Genomic DNA, 16,065 nt, shown 5'->3' with positions numbered 1-16,065 from the left:
CGTTACGATGGGACTATGTTCAGGCTAGTAGCCAATAGCTTTGGTCTAGGAATTTGATCTGAGCATGCGTGGCACTTTGTCGGAGTAGGCTACACATGATCGGAGTATGTCCGATCAGAGCATTTTGGCAGAAATTTTTACCGGCAAGTTGGAACAGTCCGATGGAGACCACACACAGTCGGAATATCCGACAAAACGGTCCGATAGGACACATTCTGTCAGAATCTCTGACCGTGTGTACAAGGGCTTAACAAATCTTCAATCCATGAAATCATTCAACGAAATAACAGTAAATACAGAAACCTGACTTGCTACAGAACTTCTGACATTACGGTAGAGATAGTCGCAGCACATGTGAACACGTTATGTACAGGAATAATTTGTAATAGAAAAAAGGTCAGCACAAGATATGAGATTTATGGGCTTGGATTAGGCCACTTACAAATTCAAAGCAATAAATAACCATATTGTGCTACTTCAGAGCAAAGACACATTTTCTCTAAATTACCATGTCTCTACGATTCTGCAAGGATCAGGAGTCATATATTCAGATGTTAAGTTGTCAGCGCAAAAACAAAGAACCTTTAGTTAAATATAATGAGCAGAAACAGTACTGCTTTCAGCTGAAGATAAAAATAACATACTTCGAATTTGAAGATTGCCACAGTAAGCATATTTCACAAGAAAGACTCCCACTGATAGCTGTAATGTTTTGCATTAGCAAGTACTGTCATACCTGAGGTTCCACTGGCCTATGCATGGCAGGCTGAGCAGGCTCAGAATTCCCATTGGAAAAAGACTCCGATCTCGAAGGCACTGATGGCTCCAACGCTCTTCCTGTTTGTTTTGACTGTGCTTCAGGAGAGCCTTTGGTAGCTTTCCTAAGGCGCTCTTCAGCCTATAATCACAACAAAACATATAAATGTTGCATTCTTACACATGCAGAACTTTAGTATTTATAAGTCGTGTTTATGAATCCGGTATTGATAAGGAGCCTCTGATGTCTGTGTGTGAACCATATTAAAAAGTGTTGCGTCTTGCCCAAAAATAAAAATAAACCTGTGTACTTTCCCGCATTACATGCACTTGTCTAATGTCTTGTACCTTTCTGTCAGAAATCCAGAATGCCTATAAATTCCTGAAGTGAGACAAGTCTGCATCTGCTGCACAGAAACAAGCAGAGTCATCCGCCCCTACTGCACTACAGAACACACCCCCCCATGTGCTATGGAGATGCAGAGTGGCATGTCAAAGCAGCAGAGGTAATGCTGTCCACTTACTACAGAAAATTAGGAGCTTGCTGCATTAACAGCAGTATCAATAGTTATCTTTCTGTATTTGCAATGGTTTTTAAAGAACTCTTTCAAGAATTTAAGCACTTTTAAATTGTGCAGGCTCAGTAGAGGTTAAAGCCAACCTTTCCTTTCTTGCATCGATGGGGAGCCATCCCTGATGGGAGAACACACAATGATTATTGCTAGCGGCTAGCCACTGGCAATAAATCACATGAAAAATCCCTCCCTTTCACTGTCCGTTCACAGAATACTTTGTATTCTATGAATAGGTTCACAAAATACAAAGTCTTCAATGACTGAGCAAAGAGAGGATGAGAAGGCAGAGTGGCTGTTGCTGACCCTGCAGCGTGTTTTCTGCAGACCTGAGGGTCCAGGGTCACAGAGCCAAAGTATAGCAATAGCTGTAATCCCAGCCTTCAGCAAAAATGTAAACAGAGATAAAGGCCATAAAATGCACTTTCTTGGACTTACAGTAGGCCCCCTATAAGCCAGCACATTTTTAAAACCACTGCACCACTGCAATTCCAGGCGTTCTTTAAAGAAACAAGAAAAACATGGGGAAATGTGCATGTACTGCAGAGATATTCTAAATACACATTCATATTTTTTGTCTAGATATACTGTACAAGTTAACGGATACACCAATCTATTGCAGCTTACTAGTGCTCAGTCTGAAAAATAAAAAATAATGCAGCCGCAATATCTAAGAACAATACCCACTGATTTTGCCAGAAATGCAATGTTCTTGTAAGATAGAAGAACATACTTCCTGTGAGAAAAACTGAAAGCACAAACCGTAATTTCACCTGGTAATCCAATAAATGGCTAGGTAAAAAATAATGTAAAATGGGAGGGGGGGGGGGGGGGGGGAATAAAAAATTAATGTAGGCATCACATCGAAGGACTAGTAAACGGCAATATATCACATTTTTGGGTTTCAATGCACTTTAAAGAGGAAGTAAATCCTGATGGTTTTACTTCCTATTTGATTCCATGCAAAGGTAAAGCATAATGGGCTACTATGCATCGCATAGTAGTCCATTATGTGTCACTTACCTGACACAGGAGCCAGCGAAGTCACCTCTGTCCCCTTGTGTACGGAGCTTCCATCTTGGTGGGTCTCGCTGCTCCAGCGCTGTCATTCGACGGAGCCGCCAATGACGTCACTCCCGCGCATGCGCACAGGAGCCGCCACTCGAGGCACATCGCCACTAACAGCAGCGCGCATGCACCGTGGACAGAGGTGACTGTTTTTTGGCAAATATCTCCTAAACCGTGTAGGTTTAGGAGATATTTCGTGGACCTACAGGTAAGCCTTAATCTAGGCTTACCTGTAGGTCAAAGTGGTTTGTAAGGGTTTACAACCACTTTAATGCTTCTGGACTTAGACTAGTGAAGTATAATACCCCTTTCACACTGGGGTTTTTTTCAGGCACTTTTGGGCTAAAAATATCGCCTGTAAGGTGCCTTAAAAACGCCTCCCCTGCAGCTCCAGTGTGACAGCCCAAGTGCTTTCACACTGGGGCTGTGAGCTTGCAGGACGTTCGAAAAAGTGCTGCAAGCAGCATCTTTTGTGTGGTGTGGGAGGGCTGTATATACCGCTCCTCCACTGGCCCTGCCCATTAAAATCAACGGGCACCGCTGCGGGAAGCGCCCGCAAAGCACTTCGGCAGCTGTGATTTAACCCTTTATTTGGTTGCTAGCGGGGGTTAAGCAGACTCTGCTAGTGGCCAAAAAGCACCGCTAAAATTTGCACCACTTTACCGCTAACACTCCCCTGCCCCAGTGTGAAAGTAGCCTAAGAGAGCATACACAATTTGTATAATCCTGCTCTATTCATGGCATAAGTTTACATTTTCCAAACCTGAATTTTCCTTTAATTCTTCGGCATAAATGTATAAGTTGTGCTGCCTAAGAAACATATTCAACATCAAACCATTTAAAAGAAAGGATCACCTCTCGCACACGTTCGGTCTGCTCGTAGTGGGCTTTAGTCTCTGGGCCATGGTAACTTTGCTTGCTCCTATCTTGCTGTGGCATAGAGGGCTGCTGAGGCTGGGCTTGCTGTGGCTGTGGTGGTTGCGATCGATGGTCATGCTGTAAAGACATGAGATATGCCTGTTCTTGTTGCAGCTGACGCTGAAGTCGCTCTGCCTGCCTGTGCTCCTCCATCTCCCGCCACCTGTATTCCTGAAAATGTACATCTGTGTGAATAGACCCAATTATGCACAGCCACAAAGATAACGTCCATGTCAAAGCAAGATTTAAAAAAAAAAAAAAATCCAATGGTTTTCCATAATTTGGAAATTTGGGTCACTGATCCCAAAAAAAACAGGCAGATACACCGTATCTACTGATATGCATACCTGTTCCAAATCAGTAACGCAAAACTTCATAGCATTTGTTCTAGCATGACAGCCAAGCACTTTCCATTTTCAAAAAGGTAGAGGTCAGGTCAGTAACGGCAGCCTACATATTGACTCATAGTACAGAATTCCTTTAGATCCCATTCACACTAGGGCAACTGCAAAGTCCCACGATTTCCAGTGCAACTTTGATCCAGAGTGTGTAACGTACTGCTGGCACCTATTCAAAGTCAAAGAATTTAAGTCGTACAGATTTGCCACTGAAGACTGGACTGCGACTTATGCGACTTTGATGTCTATGAGTCACATGACAAGTCACACAAGTGTGACTGGAGCCTTAAGAATAGCCAGTTGTTACAAAGGAGAAATAAAGGCAGTAATTCATACATATCCATATTCGGACAACGAAAAAAAAAAAATAGCACACAGGCAAATTATAACATACAGGAAGTAAAAAAAATAAAATAAACTTACTGTCCTGTCAGATCAGTAAAAGGTGAATGAATCGCTGTGCTGTACTATATGTATCAACTTTACTCTGCTTTACTGAATAGACTCATTAGCATTGACTGCAGTTACACCTTCTGAAAACGGGACATGTATTTTCAATGTCGCCGTTACTCAAGGGCCGACAGCTTACAGCTAGTACTTCAGCTCACCAAGCACATTACATTCTGATTGTACACTCTCATTTACATCTACCAACAAATATATAGCACGGGGACCTGTCAGATTGGATAGCTTAGGTAATGCAGATATAATATAGCTTCATTTGCTCTAAAGTTGATTATGTGGTCAGATTGTTATGTGTATGGTAACCCTTAGACCAGGGTGTGGCGGTTTTGTTTGGTGCTAGCTTATTAAACTGAAGTAATGTGATAATTGTTTTTGAGCTTTGGGTATGGTGTAGAAGGGCTAAAAAGGGTCAGATTTTTAGGGTCTCCAAAGAGGACAAATTTTACCAGGGACTGATGGGGACAATAGCATGACTGCCAACATATAAAGAAATAAACATGTAACTAGGTTGCAACAGATCACAAGTGTTTAGAGCCCAGGCTGGCCCATCTTATTCTTTAGGTCACTAACTTCCATGCTGTGGTGTTCTAAAAGTGTCACTAAACCCACATCATAAAAAACATCAAATAAATTGTGTATTATATGCTATTCATACTCCTTCACTATGAGATTTGTTTTCTGCATTCAGTTAGGGATTTTTTTCAGCTGTGTTGGCAACTCTGCACATGCTCAGTTTCAGTGAGTTTATATGCTGAGCATTTCCTCCCCATCACATCTGAGTAGCCCATGTGACTATAGAGTCACACATGTGGGTGTAAACAAAGTGGTAAATGACAGCACACTCCCTCTGCCTCCATGCCCAGTAACCAGCTAAACACAATGGGGTGGGATATTAGATGTAGATTAATGGAAGCTTCACCTCCCTTTTATTCTAAAGACAGGCTGGAGGGGCATGACACAGTCTGACTGGTGGAAATCTGACCACACCACTATTTCCACAAAAGAAGAAAGATTGATTTCAAATACATATTTATATGACAATTTAAACCAGTTTGATATTCTTTAGTTATTTTACTCTGAATTCCAAAGGGCGTTTATTTTTTGTATTTTGAACATGTGACCAGCAGAAGAGGACTAGAAGCTTCCCCTGCCTTTCCCTGCAGACAGACTGGGAAAGATCTAGGTCATGTGACAGCTGTATATTGACTAGGAAAAAAGTACTTAGATGCTTTTTATTTTTAAAAATAATGACAGTGCCATCATCCACATACAGAAATAGAAGGGACAATGCAAAATAAACTGCATTTCGTATCACCAAGTGCTTGACATTTATAAATTTGTGAGGAGTTTGCAAGTGTCAAAAAAATTATTATTATTCTTTTTTAAATAGAATGCATTTGTATCTAAAGTGTTAAAATATAACTAAAAAGCAAACATTTTGCTTTGTTTTTGATTGAGTGGAGAGGGGTTAGAACATCTGTCAGTTGTTATTGCTGTCTGTGCTCCTGTTAAGGAGATCCACTCTCTCAAATTGTTCTGTTTACCATTATCATTGAACAGGAAAGTCCCACAATTTGGGTTGTCCCCAAAAAAGTAATTGATGGTAAATCTTCTAATGGGGGCTCTAGTTCTTGTGATCTGGGGGTCCCCAAGGTATTCCCTTAATTTGCAGAGACGTCCTCTCACACCCTGTTTGGTTATAGGGCAGGAAGGGAAATCTCTGCAATGAGACACAGATTGCGAAGAAAAATCTGTCAGGGGTTATGATCCTCCCTTACTCTTTATAATATGGAAGGAAAAAAAAAAAAAAAGTTTTGCCTATAGTTCTACTTTAACTGCTTCCGGACCAACCATCGTACATATACTGTGGCGGGTGGCCCGGCTACGCAAAATCACGTACCTGCATGTGATTTTGGGCACGCGCCACCAGAGCGATGCTCCCACTGCGACTGGACACAGTGGGAGCCAATCAGTAGGTCCGATGGCCATCACAGCAGATCATTCACAGTAGACATGGAGCAGTGGTAAACAAGGCACACCGCTTAACTGTCAGTGAGGAAAAGAGAGATCTTCTGTTTCAGCTATAACACGATCTCAGTTTTCCTCCAGTGTAACCCCCCCCCCCCCCCCCCGCAGTTAGAAAGCGCCTCCCCAGGACTCACTTAACCTCTTTATCACCCCCTTGTGTTAACCCCTCCCTTACCAGTGTCATTTATACAGGGATCAGTGCATTTTTTATTCTTTTTTTTTAGAACTGATCACTGTATAGGTGTCACTGGTCCCCAAAATGTGTGAACTTAGGTTCAGATTTGTCCACCACAATGTCACGGTCCAGCTAAAAATCACTGATCGCCTCCATTAATAGTAAAAATATAGAAATGTCATAAATCTAACCCATAGTTTGTAGATGCGATAACTTTTGTGCAATCCAATCACTTACGCTTATTGGGATTTTTTTTTACCAAAAATATGTAGCAGAATTTATATTGGCCTAAACTGATGAAAAAAATTGATTTTTATTTTTAATTGTGAATATTTTATAGCAGCAAGTAAGGAATATTGTTATTTATTCAAAATTGCTGCTCTTTTTTGAATATAGCGGAAAAAAACAAAAAACGCAGAGATGATCAAATACCATGTAAAAGAAAGCTCTATTTGTGGGGGGGTTGGTTGGCGCAAATTTTATTTGGCCACAACGTCGTAATTGTCAGTTAAAGCAACGCAGTGCCGAATCGCAAAAAATGACCTGGTCAGGAAGTACATAAAACCTTCCAGGGCTGAAGTGGTTAAGGCTCAGTTCAAACTGCTGCAACTTAGGACTCAACATGGGAGACTCCAAGTCGCATGACACATGAAATCCCATGTTAGTCAATGAGAGCGGTCTTAATTAGCACTACTGAAGGCGCTCCAACTTTAGAAAAGGTTCCTGTTCTACTTCAAGGAGACTTCTACCAGACATGTGCCCATAGACTTTAATAGAAGTTATCTCCAAGTTGGATCCTCATCTTTATTGATGTGATTTGAATCAGACATAGGAAGATTACAGTCATTCCCTGTGGTGTAGCCCCTGCCTCATTTCAAAGTTGCATCAAAGTAGTACTTAAAGTGGACCTTCTGTCATTTTTTTCAACTTTCCATAAATATTCTGCCCTTGTTTTAACTTTGAATAGAGCCAACTTCCTGTTTCTTGTCTAGTAAAAAGCCTAGGCTTATGACATCTTGCATAGCTCTCTCTTTCGCTTGTGAGTTTTCCAGGAAGGGAGGGTTGAGGAGTCATGAGAGGGCCAAGGAGAGCTGCAGGGCTATAGAGCTGGAGGTGTGCCTCTGCATAAATCCAGGAAGAGAACAGGCAGCAGCTGCCCACAGTTAAAATGGATGCAACCAGACTCTGGAGGGAGATTTCTGCAGCATATTTGACAAGTACAGACTCACACTATAATACAATAATATATAGATATATATCTATATTTTAATATGCAAAGTGGTTGGAGGGAAGCTTCAAAATGGCAAAGATGTTTTTATTACAAATTATGCAAGCAGACTGCATTGCCTCTTTAAGTTGTGGCCAATCGTCGAGCCTAAAGGAAATGGACGTAGTTTCTCCAGCAGGAAGATATACAAATTGTTTACTCTGATGATCATCGAAATATTTCCTCACCAAAACCTTCCTCATTGTTGCAATCACTTACATAGAAGAGGCAAACCCAGGCTCCTAGATGAAATTTTCACAGAAATGCAGCAGAAACAAGGTCACCAATTAATGACCTGATATTTGCAAGTAATTTAATCTCATAGCTCCCAACTGTCTCTGATTTTGAGGGACTGTCCCTGATTTAGAGAAATGTCCCTCTGTCCCTCATTCCTTCTCATTTGTCCCTCATTTTGGTCTAATCTATATAGATGTATATAAAATGCATGTTTTATCTATCAAAAAGTTTTTTTTTTTCATCTGATATCTAAATGCATTTGTAATTTCCAAAAGCCAATATAAAGGTATGGTAGTGGTAAAAAAAAGCACTTGTGGGTTTAACCAATGTTTTTTTGTAAAATTCTCTTTTGAGGGGGTGTGGCAAGGGGTGTGTCCTATGCCTGCATACTTTTGCTGATAGATGTCCCTCATTCCCATCTCAAAAAGTTGAGAGTTATGTAATCTGACTTGAGATACCCAGGCAATGTAGAGAAGCACCAACAAATATATGCAGCCATCAGAATCTGATGCCATGTAATTCACTTTAAGAAAACAAATTTACAATGCTGTTTGTGTTTCTTTAACACCCCCAATATTGTCACAGCGGCTAATCATGTTTGGTGCCTTCGTTAGCAAGGGCGTCTAAAGGTTGAGAAGCATCTTTGTTTATATTTTCACCAAACTTGACACCAGCTTCAAGATGGAATTTCATGATGTTCTAAGTACAGTTCCCTCAAACAATGCATCCGCAGCAGCTAGATGTAGCTGTGCCCGTCAATCTAATTCCCTGACAAAACACCCCCTCCCCAAAGCAGCTAATTGTTTGCACAGCTTGGGCAGCTGTGCTTGAACAAAGCTGACCTTCCAACTTATTAGCTACAGCACCAGATCACTGCACTCTTACCAGTAACATGGCCTGCTCCTGAAGCAGCTGCTGTTGAAGGATTTCTAAGTGCCTTTGCTCCTCTTCCAGCTGTCGTCTGATGTACTCCTGTCAAACAAACATTTCAGAGACTTTAGGGTTTGTGAACTTGAGCATTTTATGGCAATCCTTATGCTTGCAAAGCTGGCTACACACATAGGGACCTGAATGTTGGGAACTGTGCAAAAGGCAATAAAGTAATCATTCGATCACCAATACTGTTTGAAGCCAAGCTGAGATCTGACAAATTCTGAACTATCAGACCCTTGCACCATCCACACAGGCACAGAAATTATAAGCAAACTGCAGGCAGGTAGTGTCGTGGTTCGATTCGAATCCGACAACATTAGTGCTGTTACATGGCAGTGCAAACTACATGTTACACCCATATTTAGGGTGCAACATGCTTCTATTCACCAACGCTCCCCACTTTAACAGCAGGTGGGGGAACTTCTCCTCGCACCCGCTGTCACAATTTGAAAAAGTACGGCTGTGCAGGGCTCTACCCAGACAGCCACGTCATTCTTTCACAGTTTCCAGTAAATTCACAAACAAAAAAGTGGGTCGCCACAGCAGACAGCTTGTAGTTGAACTGCGGGGGAGCTGGTGAGCGACTTTATGTTCCATCGACCTTCTTTCTTTTCAGTAACGGTCTGCTCTTATTGGCAACTTTACCAGCTGAGATTAACAATAACTAACAAACTTCCAATAATGTTTGAAACACTAATAGCCATTGACGTCTGTCATTAGATTGATGCCATCATATTCTGATGTGATAAGGAACATGGTCTATAGGTAGCCAGATACATTCTGCAGATATGGTAAAGCAAATCTCCACTCTGGAATGTGCGTATTAACAGCATATCCCTTCCAAAAATAAGAGGAGCTATGAACACATTAGAAACACCTAAAGCATGTACATTTATACTTGGAGTGCATAGTGACTTTACATTCCATGATGGGGGTACACTACATGAAATGCACAATTTTACATCTGATCTCCAGCTATAGCCTATGGCCAGTACCGCCTGTCCCAAACTCTGAATCCTACAAATCAGGATAACCAAACATTTTATTGATCACCACAGAGCCATGTATCTTTAATAAATCATACCAAGGCTGACCTTTACTAACAAATTGTACGTTTGGTCCTTAAAAAGGCTTCATGTGCATATATGGGGAAACAAAGTAAAATCAGTGTGAAAATAATGTATTTCTGTAACTTAGTTTGTGCCAATATGCATTAGGATAATCAAATGTGACTTGTTCCCCTGTTGAAATCAAGCCATAAGAGTATTTCATAAATGGCCACTAAGTGGCACTAGATTCCTAGAATCAAATGTGGCAATTCTACAGAAGACAACTGTGCCGTTTATAGTAACGCATGCTAATAGGCAGCAAAGTTTATTTCTGTACACTTGTACAAATAAATGTAAAGTAAAAAGTTATAATTCCAGCAGTTTACTGAATACCAAGAATATATAATCTGCATTTAAAGTCATTTTAATTTATAAGCTCCTTGAGGACAAGGACGAATGTAAGTGTACAATATATGTAAAGCTATGGGTAAATGTACGGCACTATGTAAGTACCTGTAATAAATATGAACAAAATTCATCAACTCATCAAGGAACAGAATTCTAACTAGACAGTGTTAGCAGGCCAACAAAAAGAATACCACATTCCATTAGGTGACACATTGCCATTTGTGTGCTTCCATGTGCTATGGTAGAGTGTTGTGGGGCTATTCATTCTGAATGTCATTATAATGCAACTGCACTGCAACACACAAATGGGAACCATTTTTTTTTTTTTTTTGCAAAAAAGCCTGCTTATAAGTTTACCGTGGTGCACTAGTAGCCCATTCAAAAAGAAGTATAGACACAAAGAAATGCAAAGGTAGAAAATTACTCTCATATTATGGGTTCTAATGTTTAAAAAGTGTTCCTAAACCCAGGACCCTGCATTTACTATATCTAGTCTCCCAAAGTACACAGCACATGGAAATGCAAATATTTTAGTAAATAAACTGCTAAATACCTTTTCTCATCAGCAGTTAGAGTGATCTTGTAACTTTTATCAGTGTCTGGTTAAAGCTTGGAGGAGTTTTCAGTTTACTCTGGCTGTCCTGAGACTGCATGACCCCCGACCCTCTGTCTGGACAGTTCTGACTGGCCCTGTGCTGATCACATGCACCCTCCCAAGAAAAAAAACAACAACTCCCTAGCAACACACACCAAACTGAGCATGTGCAGCTTTTGACCTAGCCTTTGTTCTAGTAGCAGATATATTGGGGACAGTGGAAGGGGAGGATCAGAGAAGACGGGATCAACCAGCCTTTTTACACATGGATTAACGCTTTCGGTTCCACAGTGAGTATAACAAGCATGCTTTACTGCATAAGCAGACTGATTTTACTGTTGTGGGTTTAGTAACACTTAAAGTAAAACTTGGGAACGTCCACTTTAAATGGGGTTTTAAATAGGGTTAGCTTTTATAGCAAAGACCTTCTTTTTTTCCTAACAAGTGAAACCACCAGTGAACACCCAGGGGCAAAGGATTTTAACTTTAAAGTGATTCTAAAGGTTGTTTTTAAAACAAACAAATAGGTCATACCTACCTGCTCTGTGCAATGGTTGCGCACAGAGCAGCTTAGATCCTCTACTTTTTGGGTCCCCCGCCGGCGGTCCTGGTTTCTCCTCCCTGCCGTGTGCCCCTAATAGCAAGCTGTGCTCCTATGAATGGACATTGTCCATTCACACATGGCCCAGCCCCACACTCCCTGCTCTCTCCTCAGTGGCTCACTGACTGACAGCAGCAGGAGAGAGAGTGCTGAGTCGTTCTTTCGTGCACATCGCTGGATCGAGAAGGGGATCGGGTATAATTATAAGGGGGGGGGGGGGGTTGGGGGTGTGCACCCAGAATGTTTTTTACCTTAATGAGTTCCTCCTGTAAAAAAAAAAAAAAGCTTCTGCCCTTAGAACCACTTTAAGTTGAAAACCTTGTTATTGTACTCGAGGGGCAATTGGTTAAACTGAAAAAAATAAAATAAGTTCTCCATGAAAATGAAGCACTTGCCCATAAAGACTAATCAAATTTCTCCTTTTGCTACTAGTAAACAAAATATGAAAAGTAACTAACTATAGCCACACACTCCAATTTCATAGAAATATTATATGTTGTAGTTTTTATAAAGATGCCACATTAATATTTTAAATTCTTACACAACTTAAAGGTGGCATGAAAAAGGAATGCGTTTTATATAAATGTCAGATGTAAGTAGCTATACAACCTACATTTGAAAAAAGCTACCAACATTGATTGGTTGCTTGACACAACAAATTCTCTTTTCTTTTTAAAACAAACTCCATATTCCTAAAGAACTGCATTTTGGACTACTATACACCAAAAGGTGTATGTGAATTTAAAAAGCCTTTAAGTAATTTATAGCAAGGCCTAAATGTGACCTAATTCAGTACATATGCCTCACAATCGGCAGGCATTATTTCCAAAGAAGCACCCTAAATTTAATATACAAGGTTTACATGGCCTAATTCCAGGCAGCTCCTAACACTTGATCTCTCCAACAAAATTCCTAGAGTAGTTGTCTACGACACAGACTGTCATTTTGCCACTTCTTGAATGAGGCAACCCAGGTGGTAAAAGGATTTTCATGCCACAATGATGTGTGAACAGGCTAGAACAATCTCATGGGCATAAGGATGAAAGACGCAAAACAGGAAATATGACAATCTTAAATACAGAATTGTGATAGCAGATAAGATGATATATTATTGGCAAGTCCCCCAAGAACTTGTCCAATGTATTTTTAAGATAGGAATGCCAATCCACAAAAGCAGTACTTATATTTGCCCTGGCACTGTAAAGCAGGGGTAAGCAACCTGTAGATTGAGATTTACCAGTAGATAGCAGACAGGTGACTGGTAGATGGCGATCTGGGCTTGTTGACCCGCCATCCCAGAGCATTAGAGTGCAATGCAGAGGGACTACTTGTAAAGTTGGAGCTGTAGAAGGGAAGAGCCACATAATCCGATGCCTCCTCTGTAGTGTTGGCTCCTGTTCCATGCGGAGCGGTGCCAACTGCACTCCACCGCTTATCATGGCTAGCGGTCTCCAGAGTGGTGCCAACAGCAGGAAAGGAGAGATCTTCAGGTCAGTATGAAGAAATACACTGGGCATAATAGTATAGCGCTGGTTTTACATCAATGTACTGTGGTTTATAGTGTGCTTTCAGAAAGTGCACCACAACTGCAGGATATAATAGAAGTCTATGGCAAAGCACAGCTAACCCAGGAAAGTCACAAATGCATGCACCCGCGGTGCAGGTAAACTGCAGCACATCAGTGTGAAAGTAGCCTTATAGAGGGGCTCAGAACAGTAAGGGTTCATTTACATTTTGGGGGTTGGTAAAACACCATTGTTAAGACATGCTTTTACCACCCCACCCCAAACATACTCCCTGTACCTGCAGTGGCCAGGGGTGTACACATTTTGCATCTACAGCAGGAGTTTTATGCCCTGTCATGGTTGGTAGGTTCACGCTATTTAGGTGAATGAGGCCACTCTGCAAGTGCCCTGCAACCTTAATATAGTATAGTAAATATGCAGCATTGTGTTTTCTAATCACCTGCTTTAATCCCTTGGACCCCACAAAAACTTGCAGTTGCGGGGCGCTTGCAGAGTGGCCCCTTTTACTTGAATGGGTCGCAATCGGCAGGCTGTAGCACCCACCAAAAGCAACAGGGAGTTTAATTCCAGCTGCGGCATGTATACACCTTTGGCTGCTGCCTCAGGGGGTAGGGATTGGGGGTGGTAAACTCAGCCACAGGGTTTTACCAGGCCCCAACTTTACATGTGAACGTGAATGAGCCCTAAGGGTACCATTGCAGAATGCAACTCAGGACTCATTCACAAATGCAGCAGGCACTGCTGCTCCTCTGAAAAGCGATCCGAGTGTGTAACCACTTCAGGACCGCCGTATTGCCAATGTACGTCAACACAATGGCACAGGCAGGCACAATCACGTAGATGTACGTGCCTGCCTTCCAGCGGGTGGGGGGTCCGATCGGACCCCCTCCCGCTGGATACGACGGTCCGGTTCGGTCCAGGAGCGCTCCGTGATGAGGGGATGGCCGTTGGTTTTCGGCCACCCCCTCTGGATCGCTCCTGGCCAATGACAAGCTTCCTCCCACTGTGTATTGTTTACACAGGAAGGAGGAAGTGATGTCATTCTCCTCGGGGCGGTCTTTTTGACCGGACTACGAGGAGAAGACTAATAGTAAGTGTGCACCAACACTACACTGACATGTAGGTACACACAGGCACACAAACCCCCCCCCGCCCCCCCTCCCCCCCCCAGTCACAGTGTCACTGATTGCATTGATCATTTCTTTACTGATCAATGCATTCAGTGTCAGTTGTGACAGTAAAAACTGTCAGGACAGTTAGTGTTAGGTCCAGGGTAGCCCCCTATCACCCCCCAATAAAGATTTAACCCCCTGATTGCCCCTAGAGTTAACCCTTTCACCCCCTTTTGCCAGTGTCACTAAGCGATCATTTTTCTGATCGCTGCATGTGTCGCTAGGTAGCTAGTTATTTTTTTAGGTTCACCGCCAGGTTTTTATATCGCTAGGTACCCCGATATACTACCCAATAATGGTTTTAACCCCCTGATTGCCGCTAGTTAACCCTTTCACCCCCTTTTGCCAGTGTCACTAAGCGATCATTTTTCTGATCGCTGCATGTGTCGCTAGGTAACTAGTTATTTTTTTTAGGTTCACCGCCAGGTTTTTATAGCGCTAGGTACCCCGATATACTACCCAATAATGGTTTTAACCCCCTGATTGCCGCTAGTTAACCCTTTCACCCCCTTTTGCCAGTGTCACTAAGCGATCATTTTTCTGATCGCTGCATGTGTCGCTAGGTAGCTAGTTATTTTTTTAGGTTCACCGCCAGGTTTTTATAGCGCTAGGTACCCCGATATACTACCCAATAATGGTTTTAACCCCCTGATTGCCCCTAGTTAACCCTTTCACCCCCCTTTCACCAGCGATCACAGTATAAGTGTCACTGGTGACGCTGGTTAGCCAGTTAGTTATTTAGGTTCCCCGTCAGGTTTTTATATAGCGCCAGGGACCCCCACATACTACCTAATAAAAATTTGAACCCCCTGATTGCCCCTAGTTAACCCTTTCACCACTGATCACCGTATAAGTGTTACGGGTGACTCTGGTTAGTTTGTTTTTTATAGCATCAGGGCACCCACCATTTATTACCCAATAAAGGTTTAACCCCCTGATCACCCGGCGGGTGATATCAATTAGGTTTTAGGGTCAGGGTCTGCGTCGCCCCAGGCAGCGCTAGGTTAGTGCCAGTACCGCTAACACCCACACGCAAAGCATACACCTCCCGTAGTGCTATAGAATCTGAACAGATCAATATCTGATCTGATCAGATCTATACTAGCGTCCCCAGCAGTTTAGGGTTCCAAAAAAACGCATTGTTAGCGGGATCAGCCCAGGTACCTGCTAGCACCTGCGTTTTGCCCCTCTGCCCAGCCCACCCAAGTGCAGTATCGATCGATCACTGTCACTTACAAAACACTAAACACATAACTGCAGCGATCGCAGAGTCAGGCCTGATCCCTGCCATCGCTAACAGGTTTTTTGGTAGCATTTTATATTTAAATCCGGAAGGCAGTGCTTGGTTTTCGGGGTTCCGTACGTGGCTAGGCTCCCAAAAAGTCCCCCACATGTGGTATCCCCGTACTCGGGAGAAGCAGCAGAATTTATTTTGGGGTGTAATTTGACTTCTGCCCATAGCATGTGTGAGCAATATATCATTTAGTGACAACTTTGTGCAAAAAAAAAAAAGTTTGTAATATTCCCGCAACTTGTGGCAAAATATAAAATATTCCATGGACTCAACATGCCTCTCAGTAAATAGCTTGGGGTGTCTACTTTCCAAAATGGGGTCATTTTGGGGGGTTTTGTGCTATTTTGGCATTTTATGGCCTTCGAAACTGTGATAGGTAGTGAGGAGTTAAATCAAAAATTTGCACCCTTAGAAATCCTGAAGGTGGTGATTGGTTTTCGGGGTGCCGTGCGCGACTAGACTCCCAAAAAGTCCCACACATGTGGTATCCCCATACTCGGGAGAAGTAGCGGAATATATTTTGGGGTGCAATTCCACATATAACCATGGCATGTGTGAGCAATATATCATTTAGTGACAACTTTTTGTAAAAATTTTTTTTTT

General features: G+C 42.2%; 1 protein-coding gene across 4 annotated transcripts in view; it reads right to left on the bottom strand.

Annotated features, from left to right (window-relative positions):
* MAP4K4 (mitogen-activated protein kinase kinase kinase kinase 4) overlaps nt 1-16,065 on the bottom strand; it is a 271,290-nt gene that overhangs the window by 69,062 nt on the left and 186,163 nt on the right. For all 4 annotated transcript variants that reach the window (XM_077482654.1, XM_077482655.1, XM_077482656.1 and 1 more), the window contains exons 14-16: nt 8,770-8,856; nt 3,252-3,485; nt 737-898 (exon numbers count right to left, since the gene is read on the bottom strand). In XM_077482654.1, coding sequence (XP_077338780.1) covers nt 737-898; nt 3,252-3,485; nt 8,770-8,856 — 483 coding nt within the window. The remainder of the gene's footprint in view (nt 1-736; nt 899-3,251; nt 3,486-8,769; nt 8,857-16,065) is intronic.

The sequence above is a fragment of the Lithobates pipiens genome, unplaced genomic scaffold (genome assembly GCF_037356315.1).
Source record: "Lithobates pipiens isolate NorthernLeopardFrog02 unplaced genomic scaffold, aLitPip1_a1.2 Scaffold_16, whole genome shotgun sequence".
Lineage (NCBI taxonomy): Eukaryota > Metazoa > Chordata > Amphibia > Anura > Ranidae > Lithobates > Lithobates pipiens.
This window is presented reverse-complemented; position numbering and strand designations above follow the sequence as displayed.